General features: G+C 53.1%; 3 protein-coding genes across 3 annotated transcripts; 2 read left to right on the forward strand and 1 right to left on the reverse strand.

Moving 5' to 3' along the window:
* Nucleotides 1-1,595: 1,595 nt before the first annotated feature.
* SMAC4_06196 (uncharacterized protein) lies at nucleotides 1,596-5,126 on the forward strand (the record flags this gene model as incomplete). The annotated part of the gene is made up of 2 exons (XM_066090407.1): nucleotides 1,596-2,371; nucleotides 2,953-5,126. The coding sequence occupies exons 1-2, from the start codon at nucleotides 1,885-1,887 to the stop codon at nucleotides 5,124-5,126; spliced, it is 2,661 nt and encodes an 886-aa protein (XP_065947214.1). The 5' UTR covers nucleotides 1,596-1,884.
* A 1,299-nt stretch (nucleotides 5,127-6,425) lies between these two features.
* On the reverse strand, nucleotides 6,426-10,353 carry SMAC4_02299 (uncharacterized protein). Its single transcript, XM_066089742.1, has 3 exons — nucleotides 9,562-10,353; nucleotides 7,156-9,473; nucleotides 6,426-7,085 (listed from the first exon to the last, which is right to left on the reverse strand). The coding sequence occupies exons 1-3, from the start codon at nucleotides 9,642-9,644 to the stop codon at nucleotides 6,943-6,945; spliced, it is 2,544 nt and encodes an 847-aa protein (XP_065947215.1). The 5' UTR covers nucleotides 9,645-10,353; the 3' UTR covers nucleotides 6,426-6,942.
* Nucleotides 10,354-10,976: 623 nt separating this feature from the next.
* SMAC4_02300 (uncharacterized protein) lies at nucleotides 10,977-15,117 on the forward strand. The gene is made up of 2 exons (XM_003350580.2): nucleotides 10,977-14,102; nucleotides 14,174-15,117. The coding sequence occupies exons 1-2, from the start codon at nucleotides 11,392-11,394 to the stop codon at nucleotides 14,925-14,927; spliced, it is 3,465 nt and encodes a 1,154-aa protein (XP_003350628.1). The 5' UTR covers nucleotides 10,977-11,391; the 3' UTR covers nucleotides 14,928-15,117.
* Nucleotides 15,118-15,120: the final 3 nt, after the last annotated feature.

The raw sequence follows: 15,120 nt of genomic DNA on the forward strand, positions 1-15,120 counted from the left end.
GAAGGGTTCGGCGAATTACTCGAATTCCTACGGTATTCCACATTTCTTACTGATGACCTTCTCTGTCACGGTGTTGATTGCTGACTGTTTCTGTAGGCTCCCCAGATTGTCAGCTCCTGTCAGGGTGCATGGTGCCAGCTGCAAGAGATACAGTACCGAGTGTACCTCACCGCCTCCCCACTTTGAGGAACGGCACAATTGCATTTGTGCATCCGCTAGATCATGTCGGGAATAGGTGGTACAAGTGGAGATACATATCTCCGCGCAAGCCTGCGCAAAGGGGTACATATTGTGAATGAACGAATCACCAAAATCGACTTTGTCGTTGGCTCAACTTGGCTGTGGTTCCTGATGTTCGGTGTTGAGCAGCTGGGCAGTAAGTAGGATTTGACGAAGTGAAAACAAGCTTTTCACACGCAAGGATGTGATGGGGAAACCCGACAGAAAGGAGCGAGAACGAATGAACAATGCCCCTGGGGTGAGATGGATGAAGTAGAGGACCCTGGATTTCTTCGATGGTGTGTGTGTCTTGGGTGGTGAGATTCTTCTGTAGGATTGGAATACCACCGTGCAGTAGACTTACAGTACAGGTGGATTTTTATTTGCGTCAAACTGAAGTCACAGATCCAACTGTGTTGGAACTTGGGAGATCGATATCACACTCAGCAAGCAATCACCTACTGGCAAGGGAAGGGCATGTGAGAATGAAGAGATATCAAAGGGTATGATGGTAGATTGAGGAGCCAAAATCTGGGCACCATGCATTATAGTTTGTGGACCTCAACTAACCCAAACGATGGATATCGTATGGCTGACCTCACATCACACGACAAGCGCAAAAGGTTGTCCAAAAGTTGCACTTGCGCACTCGTGGTGCCAGATCCCGTAACGGGTGAGATTGTGACGCTGGGATGGGGATATCCATCCAGGCATCCACCGATGGAGTGTGAACTTGGGGGACTGCCGCCGGTGCCGCTAGATACAGTACAGGTGTGGCGTGAGAGGTTCATTAGGGTGATTCACATGGACATCGCACGGTACACTTACACATGCTCAAATAGTTGCCCAGCAGCAAAAAATGAGGGCATCGCCAGCTGAATGTGTTGCTACCGAACCTACCATCAGAAGGAAACACCAAAAAATGATGAATGCCCGGATACAGGAGACAGTACTGTACCCAAGGGTACCACTGTGCACCACAGATGCCCCATTTATTAGCGGGGAAAGTGCCAAGCAAGGGGAAAAGACCCCATCGTGGCCCAAGCATCTCCCAGAATTCTTGGCGTTTGGTTTGCGACTGCAGTGCATAGATTGAGAATGCGAAAAATTGACTTGCGCACCCGACTTTTGTTTTTCTTTGCGACAAGGCGACCACAAAAAGACGAACTGAGAGCCAGAAGCAGCAGGAATTCGGCAGTCCCAACACTCGCTGCCGATCAGACAGACTGCCAGCCTTCAAAACGGAAACCGAGGGGTGGCAACTAGCAACTGGCGACCACCAGATCCTGCCGCGTCAGTTTACCTATTTCGGAGTTCGTCCGGGTCCCGTTCACCATCTTCAACTCTTCCACTTGCGGTTGGTGTTGTTGTTCTTGTTGTTCATCTTCGTCGCAAAAAAAGCACAAACACCACATACCTTGTCGCGCAGAACGTCGAGATACTTCACAGCTTGGCGCATAGTGTACGAATCTCACGAGACTGTTTTGAATCTATCAGTGAGAAGATAAAGGACAACAGAGGCTCCTCTTCGACCATATATACATGAAAGATCCTCACCGACATCACACAATCAGGTGTCCAAGTGGAGCGAAACACACACACAAATAACGGCTGCCAAGCTAAAGCAGGGAAAAGGAACTAGAGCAACCCAACAAGCAGAACACAATGCACAACGACGAGACGGTGATCTCAGATGCGCCAGACATGATCAATAAAGCGCCGATCATCCCTGGCCACTTGTCAGATTCTGTGGCTTGCATGTCGGGGTCAGAGCACACGAACACCACCATCACCACCAACAGTTCAACAACCGAGTCCGTGCCTGTGCTTGTGCCTAGGCCCGGACCTGTTGAAGGACATGGGACTGGATCTGTTGTTGTTCAGGTTGCCGAGAAGAGTAGTGTCACTGGCTGTGGCTCTGGCATTCATAACCGCCAGATTATTAGCAACGCCTCCGTCACTGGCATTTCCTCGGACCATGGAGCTGGCGCATCTGGCATTTCTTCTTCCTCCTCTCTGTCACAGCAACAACATCAGCAACAAAATGGACATGAGTTGGACAATAAGGACTTGAACACCACCTCAACCGTCGTGGAAGAACAACAAGACAATCTCAAGAACAACTCAGTCACCAATATCAGCATTGACAAGAGTGAGTTACTGCCTTTTTATTTCTTTTCATCACCACCTCCCTACATACCTAATGGGAATCGTACATGTCGTTTTCTTTAGCTTTCATCATGTGCCCCCCGATCTGGACTCTGGTCCGTCTGTCTGCATGTCTTTGAATGTACACTGTAGACTTGGCCGCCACTGTTGGTCAAGGAACCAGTCATATCGTCCACGCATCGTCAGCCATTTACACGGCGGCTTTTGCCCTTTTTTGTTTTTCTTCATGAGGATCCCATTTCATTTTCGGATCTCTTGATACCCCAGATCTACACCTAATCTTGGCATATCTTGATCTTTGTTTGACAACCCTTCATTAACACGTCCTTGCTCCTACATTACTCCTGTCTATCCCCCGTGTTCATCCCCCCCCACCAGTCTTCAACAACAGGGATCCAGAATCTTGTTTGTCTCGCTTTCCCCAACTTTTCTCTCGGACCACATTCGGCATTCATTGCACACATCATCCAACCTTATTTTCTCCGCAGTCTCGAGATACATAGCAGATGAAAAAACAGAGCAATGCGCTGATCGTTAACGCGTGGTCGTACTCCGGTCTTCCAGCCCCAGACCAGCAGCAGGACATCATACCACTTCGAGCCAAGCCGGCCCCGCATCAGCCAGACCATTCTGTAGACCACCCTATCGACCACCCTGGCCACCATCCAAAGGACCCTCAGCACCCCGGTGACCCCAGTGACGACCCTCAAGCAGAGGCTAGCGAGTCTAACCACAATCATCATCCTGGTCACTGCCCGTGTGCTGCTCAACCCGGCTCGCAACCCCCCGCGTCCGCGCCGTTGACGACTTATTTAAGGTCGTCCCCGTTGACGTCGGAGCTCCCCAGCGGCCCCAAGGGTGGCGATCACGATTCCACCATCCAACCTAATAATCAACAACCGCCTACCATGATTTTCTCTGACCTGTACAAGTCACCCAGGTCGCCTCTGAACAAGCTCAGGCACTCGTTTCCTCACCACCAACAGCCGGTCGTCCTACCACCCGATCTTGATGCCGACCTTGTGAGCAAAGACAAGGCCAAGCAGAAGGAAGCTGTTAGGAGGTACCTCCTGGAGAAGATTCGCACTGACTGGGAGTTCGAATGGCCGCCTGTGACGGAGTCACAATCGACAGAAGCACCAACATCCAATGAGAAGCAGCAGCAACAGAAGAGCGATATTGCTCAACCTCCATCAGACAGCACCATAGCGCCCAACGAGAATGGCTCACCCAGGATAGCAGATGAGGCAGCCGCAGTTCAGACGTTTGACGACGATGCGCCTCGGGATCCAGGAGAGGAGGCAGATTCGGAATCGGACGCCGAGTCGGTCTACAGCACGATATCGGAAGATCTCATCCACTACCGTCCCCGAGCGGAATGGACCTCCGATCTTTCAGACAATGACGAGCAGCCAGCTCCCAGAACCTCACCTTTTCGCTTCGACAGCCCCGACGCCGTCGGAACCGCCGTCACGTGCTCGCTAGAAGCCAAGCGGGCCAAGAGGAGGCGGGCAGTGAGAGACGAAGCCTCATGGAACCCCGGGCTGGCCTGCTTCGAAGCTCGCCGTGATGCCTGGACAGGCGCCAAGACGATGCGCATCAAGCCCAAGCCGATGAGCCCCGTGTCTCCTACAACAGCCATGTCGACGACCACCCGCCGTCTCTCCTTCTGGCGCCATCACCGCTCCTCCGAGTCCACCAACACCGCTGCGCACCCAGTTGGCTCACCACCAACGGCGACAACAAACCTCACTGCTCCCCTTTCCCCCACCACAACTCGCGCCTCCCAACAAAGCGCCCAAAGCGACGCTATATCCGACACCTCGGCCCGGGGAACAGGCAACGCAACAGATAGCACCGTCCCCTCTAGCAGCTCCCCCGCCCCCGTAATCGAAAACACCTCTCTCTACCCAGTCCAAACCCTCCTCCCCCTCCCGCCTCCCCTCCTCCCTCCTCAAAACCCCATGCGCGCCTCCGTCACGCCCTCCATCTACCCCTCCCTCTACGACAAGATCATCATCAACAATATGCAACCCTCCTGCCCCGTGAACCTGGCCGACATGCTCCGCGCCTGCGTGGTGGGGTGGAAGCGCGACGGCGAGTGGCCGCCCAAGTCTCAGTACACGAACATTGTCGCCCCGCCCATGCCCGTGCCCAAACCCATGAGTGCGGCGGAGATCGCCGCGCAGCGACAGCGCAAAGCAGCGGCGCAGAAACAGATGCAGCAACAAAAGGAGGCCAGAGAGAAACAGGCGAAGGAGGAGAGGGAGCTTAGGGAGCGGGCGAGGGAGGTGGCGAGGCAACAGAAGGAGGAGAGGGAACGGGCTGCGAAGGAGGCTAGGGAAGCTAAAGAAAAGGCTAGGGAGGAGAAGGAACGACAGGAGAGGGCACAGGCACAGGAGAAGATGGCACAAGAGAAGCAGCAGCAGCAGCAGAGGAGGAAGAGTGATGCTACTACTGCGCACCACCCAGGTGCGGGGGGCAGGAGGACTAGTATCGCGGCGTTGGTGAATGAGGCGGTCAACAATCTTTTGACAAGGGTGCCGACGGCCGAAGACAGGGAACGCGAGAGGTCGGGAAGTCAAGAGAGTGATGAGAATAATGGAGAGACCAAGGGAGGAGGGAAGGGTGGGATAAGGAGGAGTTTGCAAAAGGTGTTTTCGTTAGGTCATGGGTCACACAGCAGCGGTGGTGGTGGTGGTGGTGGGCATAATGGGCATGGGCATGGTGGGCAATAGCAGGCGAATGGGAATCCTGTTGCTTGAACCAGTAGATTCCGGGGGGGGGAGGGGATACGGATTTTGGATAGGAGAGCGAGAGCGAAGAATTATACCACAGATGAGATGAGAGCCATCATCCCTGAGAAAAGAAGCAGGAGGTGGCACATCACACATTCACCTTTTTTGGAATCGATATTGATTTGTGTGATGGCCTCAGCTGTTAATGTGTGTGTTTCATGACTGATATGGATATGGATGATATGGATGACATGGGGCAGGGAGGGATATCAGGGGAAAGTATTCGGGTTTTAATGGTTTGGAAGTCGGAAGTTGGGAAAGCTGCGCGGGAAAGGGAAAGGGCCGGGAAATCGGAAAAAAAAAAGGAAAAAAAAAAAAAAAAGAGCAAGCCATTAATAGGATTTTTCTATCACATCGATGTATGTTATGTTAAACTGATACCCAGGGTCATTCAACGGATCTTTTCTCATCACGGACGGACGGGAATCACGGAAGCCAGGCATAGTTATTTATAGTATGGCGGGGGGTTTAATAGTCTGTTTAGTTCTTCGAAAATTCTGTGTTTGGGCCAGGTAAGGTAGTCGAGTCTTTGGATACCTCTATCTACTTAATGAAGCCTGTTCACCAACAACAAACCAATAACTGAACGTCTATGTCTTCTTCTGGCCTCAGCTTAGGTAACGAGTGAGTATCCCGGGCCGACATTTCGCCGCAGAGGCTGTCCAGTGTCCCAACACACCTTCCTTCAGTTCGACAAAAGAAGTTCGGTTGCTCCTTCCTCGCTCGCCAACTAACCCCAAGGACACGCACGGCAACAGCCCAGCCCGGGCAGGCCTGACCAGCAAACTCGCGCCTTCCTAGATACCTAGGTCCATAGACAGACAAGAATGCAAAGACGAAGTACCCCCGCTTTAAAGATTTCCCGTCCGAGACGGGGCTATGTATCGACGCCCGGGGAAAAAAATCAAAAAAATCAGGAAACGCCATAAACCAACGGACAGGAAGGACAAGATGAACCGGAAAGAAGGCCAGGAAGAAGAAGAAGATGGTGAAAAAGAAGCATAGGTAGAAAAAAAAAAATTTGTGTCGGAGACACGAGGAGAGATGGAAGCTAGCTAGACGAATCTCTTTCTTACCTGTCCGTGATCATTGAAGATGGGCAATGGGTGGTGGGTAGGTAGGTAGCTGAGGCGTAATTTATCACGCTCTGTCTAGGTATGTGTGTGACATGCTATACATGCAAATCATCGATATCGCGGGCGGCACGACTGTCCCTGGATGAGCAAAAGCTAATACTGGACCTTGCTTGAGAGAACTGTGTCTGACATTGATTGCCATTACCTATGTTGGCCATATTTATATCGGAGGCTAGCTACCCATGCAAAAAGATCCTGCCCACTTGAAGCCATGTTTAAAGTCGCGTAGGAACAGAAGAGAAGCCCAATTAGATTCCCCTCCGAATGATGACCCGCGCCGCGGTCGGTCTCCATTAAAAGCATACTAATACTCGACGCAAAATGATCAGAAAACGCAATGTAATGCAATGGATAAACAAGAAACAGTACTCCAAAAAAGACACGGAAACACACTACCGAAACGCTCGATCGCCACTCTCTCTAAAACTCCTTCCTCTTCTTCCTTTAACACCTTCTCCTGTTCTTCCTCTAACCCGCCCGCCCGCCGTTCTTTTCCTTTCCTTGCCACCTGTCAACTCAACCCAACCCAGCCCAACTCCATACATATGTGTGAGACTGTCTGTCTGTCTGTCTGTGTATCTATATATATATATATATAGACAGATACCCCGGGCTTCTCCTCACATACCAACAACCCTCATAGCACCATACCCAACCGTGACGACGACCACAAGGGTAAGCAAACTGCTGGGCACGCCGCGGCTGATAAAGTGCTTGACTTGTAGGTAACGCTGGCCAGCTGGGTCTTCCTTCATGATAGCGGCTGTTGATAGATGATGGATTAGCATTGATCAAGGAGAGAAGAGGAATGATAGGAGGATAAGAAGGCTTACTCATGTTAGGGAATCCAGAAGTAGGCAGCCCCATAGCAGCACTACACATCAAAACGCCCGCCATGACCAACAAGTTCGGGTGCGGCTCGTCCAAGCCCTTTCCAACATTGTACACCAGCGGCAAGATGATCAGCGCCGCAACGGTGTGGCTGATGAACGTGGCAATCACCAAGATCAAGCTCGAGAAGACGAGCAGGACACCGTAGAGGCTGAAATCCTGGACGCCCTCTGTGATCATCCTGGTGACGGTATGCAGCAGGCCCGACGAGTTGACCGCCTTGCCGAGCGCCAATCCACCAGCCGCCAGGATGATGATGGTCCAGGGGAAGTTGTTGAAGTCCTCCTTGGTGAGGATGCCGACGCCGAAAAAGAAGACGATGGGGATGATGGCGATGACACCCATGTGTCCGAACTCGGCCTCGAGCTGGTGGGAGGCGCACCACAGGCCGATGGTGGCGACAGTCACGAGGGTGACGAACCACTGAACACCTGTGAAGCGGTCCCTGACAGGGCGGATGGGCACGATGGTGGTGCCCTTGCCCGGCTGGAAGGTGAGGAGCAGGAGAGCCCAGATGAGAAGCAGGGAGATGATGCCGACGGGGATGACGATGAAGAACCACTCGCCCCAGGTAGGAGGGGGTTCCATCAGGCCGATGGCGACGACGTTCTGAGGAGAAGCGATGGGTGAAAGCATGCCACCTACGTTAGAGGCGAGGGCGATGCCCATGATGACGGCCTTGGACATGTTGGAACCGGCGGGGAGGTTGCGAAGCATGGGCTCGATGATACCAAAGCAGAGGACTGGAGCGGCGACATTGCTGATTAGCATGCTAGCTACCGCAGCCACGGCCATGTTGGCGATGAGAACCGTCCTGGGTTTTGTTCCTGCCTTGCTGAGGACGAAGGTTGCTATCCGCTTGTCGATGCTGCACTTGGAGAGAGCGGCTGCGAGAGTGAAGCCACCAAGCAGAAGCATGATGACAGGAGTCCACATGGCCGAGAAGACAGCATCGGTGGCCGCCTTGGCACCCAGTCTGTGATGGGGCTTGTCGGCGTCGCGGAAGACTCGAAGGACGACGCAGAGGAAAGGAATGGTGAGCGAGGTGACGAAAAGGGGGATGGCCTCGGTAGCCCAAAGCAAACTGACAAACACCAGTAACGCAAGGCAATTTTGTTGCTCGGGCTTCTTCATAACAGGAAGGAAGAGCAGGGCGAAGAAGATGGCAAAGATGATGATGAGGGTCATCAGAGTTGAGCTGACTAGCCAAGCAGGTAGTCTGAAGTGGCCAAGCGGTGTTGCGATTTCCTTGGTCGGCAACACCAGCTCATCGTCGCCCTGAAGGCGGTGGCTCGTTGGATCGGCATCTCGCCCAAGAAGAGTATGTCCCAGACTTGCGGCTTCAGCGCGCCGCTCCATACCGATCAGTTCTCTCCAGACCGTATTTCGTTCCCAGACGACGTGCTCTCTTAGGTGCGATCGCAAATCGCGCGTGGCCGCCTCCTCGTCACCCTTGGTGACAATATCCGTATATGCGCGGACCGTCAGGTGAATCTGTTCTTCCAAGCCCTTGGTTGTCTCTGGACGGAAGGGATATGCAGTATCGACAAAGGTGTCCATGTACTTGGACCGCAACTGTCTGTCGATGATCTTGTCGAACTTCTTGAGGACCTTGCTAAAGCCCGTCCTGTTCAGCTGGATGTATGACTTGAGCTCGCACAGCTGGACGTAGAGGTTGATGATCCTCTTCTTGAGCATGATACCCGAGGAGAACAAGGCAGCCTGCTCGGCATAGTCATCGTCGTAGGTAGTGCTATATCTGCGAGACCTGGTCATCTCTGTAGAGGCGGTCATGTCGCCGATGGAGGACATCATATGTCCAGGAACACTGGTGCTTGTTTTTCTCCTCCCCAAGCTTAACCGCCTCTTTCTGGCAGGCTTGTTCAGGCCGGTGTTCTCATCGTCACTGTTGTCGCTGTTGGTGCCATCGTCGGTCGAGGTCCGGCTCGGCAGGCTTTCGCTCCGGGTTCGGAAAGGTCTCTGTTGTTGTTGTTGTTCGCTCCCGCGTGTGGGGGGACGGAGCTCGCGCTCTTGGTCGGTGTCACCGGCCTCCTCCTCGAATGCGCCGACGTCGCGCAAGAGGTTCTGTACCTCTTCAAACAGCTCCCTTTCTTTGACGGAGTAGAAGGACAAGACCTTTTCCAGCTCGACATCCAGGGCACGAATGAAGACGACTTCGGGGTCTTCATGTTGGATTAGCGGGCGCGACTCGCCGTCTCCGCCAGATGACAGGTGGACAACCTTTTCAAGCTGGTAGATGCTATGTGGTTTTACGTTAGTTAACTGGCTGACTGAGCAAGGCAGGCGGAGATAAGCCACGGGCAGGCCGGGCGGGTAAGGTATCTTACAGCTTCTTGAGGTTGCTGTATGCGATGTAATGCGTGCTCCAGTCCGGCACCGCATTGAACTGGATGCTGTGGGAGAACTTCATGTCGTCCTGTGCCTCGAGCCAGCAGCGCTTCCTGGCCTTCTTTTCTTCCCTGCGCGCGGCGCGGTCACGGGATGGGTTGAGGTTGCGTTGTTGATTGGTGTCAGCTGTGTCGTCAGCTGTGCGAGGCTGTTTGGGTTGCGGGTAGTCTTGGAGCTCGAATCCGCCTTGGTCGTGTTGTGTTTTGGGTGGTTGCGCAGACTCGGAGACAGAAAAAAGAAGGACGCTGCTGCGGGGATGATGGTGTTGGTCTTTTCCAGATCTTCCTCTTGTCCTCCCTCCCCTGTCCTTGGTAGTGTTCCAGTCTCCAGCAACTGACGTGGATATTGTTCCGAGTGGCGGTTGTTGTTTCGCCTTGTTGTTCGGGTTCCCGTCGTCGTTCTCGTCGTGGGACAGCAGATTGTGGTGGACTTGAACAGGTCTAGAACTAGAGGAGGACGGGCTTCCAGACTCGGTTAAAGAAGCTATGGTGGGCAACAATAATTATTCTGCCTTACCCAAGAATAGGAAAGGCAAAATTGAAATCTACCTGTATGTATGAAACAAAGACGGTCACGGTCACCAACAACTCAAGTGCATCATTCCTTGGAATCGTTCAAGACTAGTAAAGAGGGAGGTGTTCTGTCGCTGACGAGATGGGCCATTTGCAACCAATTGCGCCCGTCAATGCTGCAGCCACTCCACTATCTTACAGCGGATCGGGTGGAGTCCTGCTGGGGAGGGCGAGCCCTCTACACAATACCCGAGTTGGATGCATGAGTTTGGGGCAGCAGCATCATGTATAATCTGTACAGAATCTTTGATTACGTGCTTTCATCGGGCAGCAGTAGGATATCCCGTCTTGCAGCCAGTGTGTTGTCAATTGACAAGTGGAAAAGATGAAACAAAACTGTCCCGACGAATACTTGAACCAGTTGGGTTTGTAAGACTATCATATCAAACAGACTGTTATTTTCAGAAAATTGTATAACTGTCTTTCTCCAAAAACGGCCGAACATGATACACTGCGTAGAATCTCATGACTTTGAGGGGAGTTGTCCGAGTCTCCAAGAGGTATCATTTCACAGCTTGTAACGGCTCGTAACAATACAGCAGGAGAGATTCCATTCGGAACTCTCCGCATCGGGTTGTTGTTTGATTCGAGAACCTTGACGGTCGTACATCATCGTAGACAGAACTGTTCAAAAACACCAAAAATGAAAACACCAGAGTATCTAGACACGATCATCACTTTGCAGGTCTCTTCATTCAAACACGTTGCAGAAAAGATAGGGGAATAGGCCAAGGAGAAAAAGAGCTTCCTGTACGTAATTGTTGACATTTCAATTCTCCATGTCTTGGGTAGTGCAAGGAAGGCCAAGGCCAAGAACTCACACTCCTGTACCCCTAACCCTAAATCTCAAAAGATGCCGCTACTGTACCTATCGAGCCCACCCTACCGTGGGGTCACTGTAGTGCTGGCAGTGTGGACTTGTGGGCAGCCTCGACCCTTGAACGCGGCGCCTGACCATTCGGTATCACCACTGCCTGGGCGCATCCCATGCCAATCGCCATGCCGTCATCCTCCACCACACCCACTCGGTTGCGATAACACCAGACGATATCGGAATAATTCAAGAGACCCGAAGACGAGACTGTACAAACATCACCAACTTGCGCCCGCGTTGCTCGACATTATTCTCCTCTAATGCGTTCATAACCGCCGCCCTGTGATCACTGCTGCAACCAGGGAGCAGCTGGCCCGTTCGCCATGCTCTCCGCATTTACGGCTCGACCCATCATCGAGCTCAAGCAGAGAGACAAATCCAAGATCGAGTCTATCCTCGCCTACGGTGATCGCGTCCTTGTCGGGTTGAATACGGGATCACTCAGGATATACCGTGTAAACGAGCTTCCACCTGCTGCCCCTCCACCACCATCATCGAGCCAGTCCGCGAACGGAACATCGTCCCAACAGTCGAGCGAAGCCACCGAATCGACGACTACCCAAGACCAAAATGGATCTTCAACGACTCAAGACTACCACCAGAATACCGGGCCAGGCTTTCTAAATGCCCAAGCCGCGCCGATAGGACCCAAGCCCACCGACCTCCTTCGCGAGGTAGAAAAGTTCTCGACGCGCGCTATCGAACAACTCGCCATAATCAAGGAAGCCAACACCATAATATCTCTGTCCAACTACAACGGTGTTGCTCTTCACGACCTCCAGACCTTCGAACCGATCGAGTTTCCCACAGCCCGAACCAAGAGCGCTTCCACCTTCGCCGTCACAAGCAATATTGTCAAGGATCCTGACACCGGAATACCCGAGATTATATCGCGTCTGGCTGTTGCTGTAAAGCGCCGCTTGCTGTTGTGGTCATGGCACGAGAGCGAGCTCTCCCCCGATGTCACCGAAATAGTCCTTTCCGAGGCAATCCGGTCCCTCACATGGGCCAACGCGAACAAGGTGGTCTGCGGCATGAACGGTGGCTACCAAATAGTCGATGTTACAACCGGTCATATGGAGGATATTGTTGGTCCCGGGGCTATCGGGGCGGCGGGAGGACAGAGTCGCTTTGGTGCTACAGCCAGTATGGGATACATGGGGCTGGGCAACTTTACACCCAAGCCTCTATCAGCAAAGCTCGCCGAGGGCCAGCTATTGCTCGCCAAAGATATCAACACGTTATTTATCAATGACGCCGGGAAGGCGTTGGAGAAGCGCCAGATTCCCTGGCAAGCCGCTCCTGAAAGCATTGGATATAGTTACCCTTATATCCTTGCCTTGCAATCACCGACCAAGGGCAGTCTGGAAGTACGAAATCCGGACACATTGAACCTTCTCCAGACTATCAGTCTACCAGGGGCCGCTTCTCTGCATTTCCCACCACCTACGGTCAGCCTGGCGCATGCCGGAAAAGGCTTCCATGTCCTGAGCGAGAGAGTGGTGTGGAAGATGGATGCCACGGACTACGACTCCCAGATCGACGAGCTGGTAAAGACCCAGAGGTATGATGAAGCCATTAGCATCTTGGCCATGTTGGAGGATGCGCTTCTCAAAAACAAAACCGAGACTATGCGCGAAGTGAAAATGCTTAAGGCCGAACTGCTCTTCCGCCAAAGGAAATTCCGCGAGTCAATGGATCTGTTCAATGAAGACGAGGTCCATGCTCCACCCGAGAGGGTACTAAGGCTCTTCCCCAAGATTATTGTTGGAGAGCTGGGTGTCGACGAGAAGAAGCCTGAAGAGCCGCAGGAAGACTCAGACAATGAAGGGGCCCCTAATGGCAAGGCAAATGGAGATCAGGCGTCCAAGGAGGATGAGCCGCATTTTGAAGTATCGTCGCCACAAAAAGGCAGTGGGTTTGCCAAGTACCTCATGGGTCACGGTCGCAAGAAGTTTGATCCAGAGACATCATCGATTGTCTCCTCCAGAAGGGGCCCAGTCGATGATGACGCGGCTAGCATCAGGAGCAAGGCAGCCGAGGACCAACGCGCTCAAGATGAAAAGGATCTTATGACAGCCGTCTCAGAGCTGAACAGCTACTTGGCTGGAGCAAGAGCGAGACTTCAGAGAGTTATCGATCCAGCCACCGGAAAGCTGAAGCCGCGCAAGTCCTCGAACGGAGCCACGGAGGAAGCTTTCAAGACACTACTAATGTCTCATAAGGATGAGGATGACGAACAACTTGAAAAAGATCTCCAGGAAACTTTCAGAGTCGTTGACACCACTCTCTTCCGCGCATTTATGTATTCCCGTCCGACGTTGGCCAGCTCCCTTTTCAGAATCCCCAACTTCTGCGACCCACAGGTGGTTAACGAGAGGCTCGTAGAGCACAATCGGTTCAACGAGCTGGTAGACTTCTTTTACGGCAAGAAGCTACATCGTCAGGCACTCGATTTGCTTCGCAAGTTTGGCTCGCCGGACGAGCCTGACGAGGCGGCGCCTACCTTGCATGGTCCTCAAAGGACGGTCCTCTATCTTCAAGGTCTGCCGCCCGAGCTGATCGACATCATTCTTGAATTTTCCGAGTGGACGTTGAGGAAAGACCCCAGGCTAGGAATGGAGGTCTTCCTTGCCGACTCGGAGAATGCAGAGACTCTTCCAAGAGCGCGGGTCCTCCACTTTTTGGGTGGCATCGACACGGCCTTGGAGATCCAATACCTGGAACATATCATCTCCGAGCTGAATGATATGACGCCTGAGTTTCACAACCGCCTTGTCGAGTTGTTTATTAGACAGCTCAGGGAGGAGAAGAAACCAGGTGAGGAGGAAGAATGGGACTCGCTCATGGAGCGGTTGGTTCAGTTCTTGAAGGACAGTCGGCAGTACAGCCTCGGAAGAGCCTTCAGTCTCATTCCTCGAGACGACTCACGTTTCTACGAAGCCCGAGCCGTTGTCCTCAGTAACATGGGTCAACACAAACAAGCCCTGGAGATCTACGTCTTCCAAATGAAAGACTACAAGAAAGCAGAAGAGTAAGCCACCCATCCATTTCCTCTCCCCCATCCTGTCCTAACCCACACTAATCTCAACCCTTTCAAAAAAGATACTGCAACCGCATCCACAAATCCTCCGAACACCCTCTCCCTACCTCCCCCTCTCACCCACCCGGGACAACCAACATCACCTCGCCCTCCACCTCCACCGAAGACCCTTCCCAGGACGAAGCCCACCCTTCCATCTACCACACCCTCCTCTCCCTCTACCTGACCCCTCCCTCCCCTCACAAACCCAACCTGCCTCCGGCCCTCGACCTCTTGTCCAAACACGGCTCCCGCCTGCCCGCCACCTCCACCCTCTCTCTGATCCCAGACGACCTGCCCGTCTCCGAGCTCGAGGGCTACTTTCGCGGGCGCATGCGCAACGCCAACAGCATCGTCAATGAAACCCTCGTCGTCGCCGGACTACGCAAAACGGGACTGGTCACGAGCCAGGCTCTGCTGTTGCTGGGCGATGGGTTACCAAGGGGAGCGGCGGGGTTGTCGGGTGGAAATACCAGGGTGGGAGGAAGGAATAGACGGGTGGTGATTGGGGAGGAGAGAGTCTGTGGGGTTTGTCATAAACGACTTGGTGGAAGCGTGGTGGCGGTGTTGCCCGGTGGGGAGGATGCGGTTGTTCATTATGGGTGTTTGGGGAGGTCACAACATGGAAAGGGCTTGGGGACGGGGACGGGAATTGCCGGTGTCGGTGTCGGTGGGGAGGTGATGAGTCCGGGTGGTGGGATGACGACAACGGGGAGTGTGAAGAGTGGTGTGAGCGGGGGGACGACGACGCAGTATGGGGCTTGGGGGAGGGGGTAGGTTGTAGCCGGCGGTGATGGTGATGGTGATGGGTTTAGGCAGTTTTTATGAATATGAATATGGGTATGGGTATGGGTATGGGTATGGGTATGAGTGATGATTGTTTTAGGTTTATTATATGAATTGGAATGGATTATTGGTTTGGCATCTTGTATGTTCGAGTCGGGAAAAGTCCAGTGTACGGCGTCCGTTG

This window comes from Sordaria macrospora, chromosome 5, assembly GCF_033870435.1.
Source record: "Sordaria macrospora chromosome 5, complete sequence".
Taxonomy (NCBI): domain Eukaryota; kingdom Fungi; phylum Ascomycota; class Sordariomycetes; order Sordariales; family Sordariaceae; genus Sordaria; species Sordaria macrospora.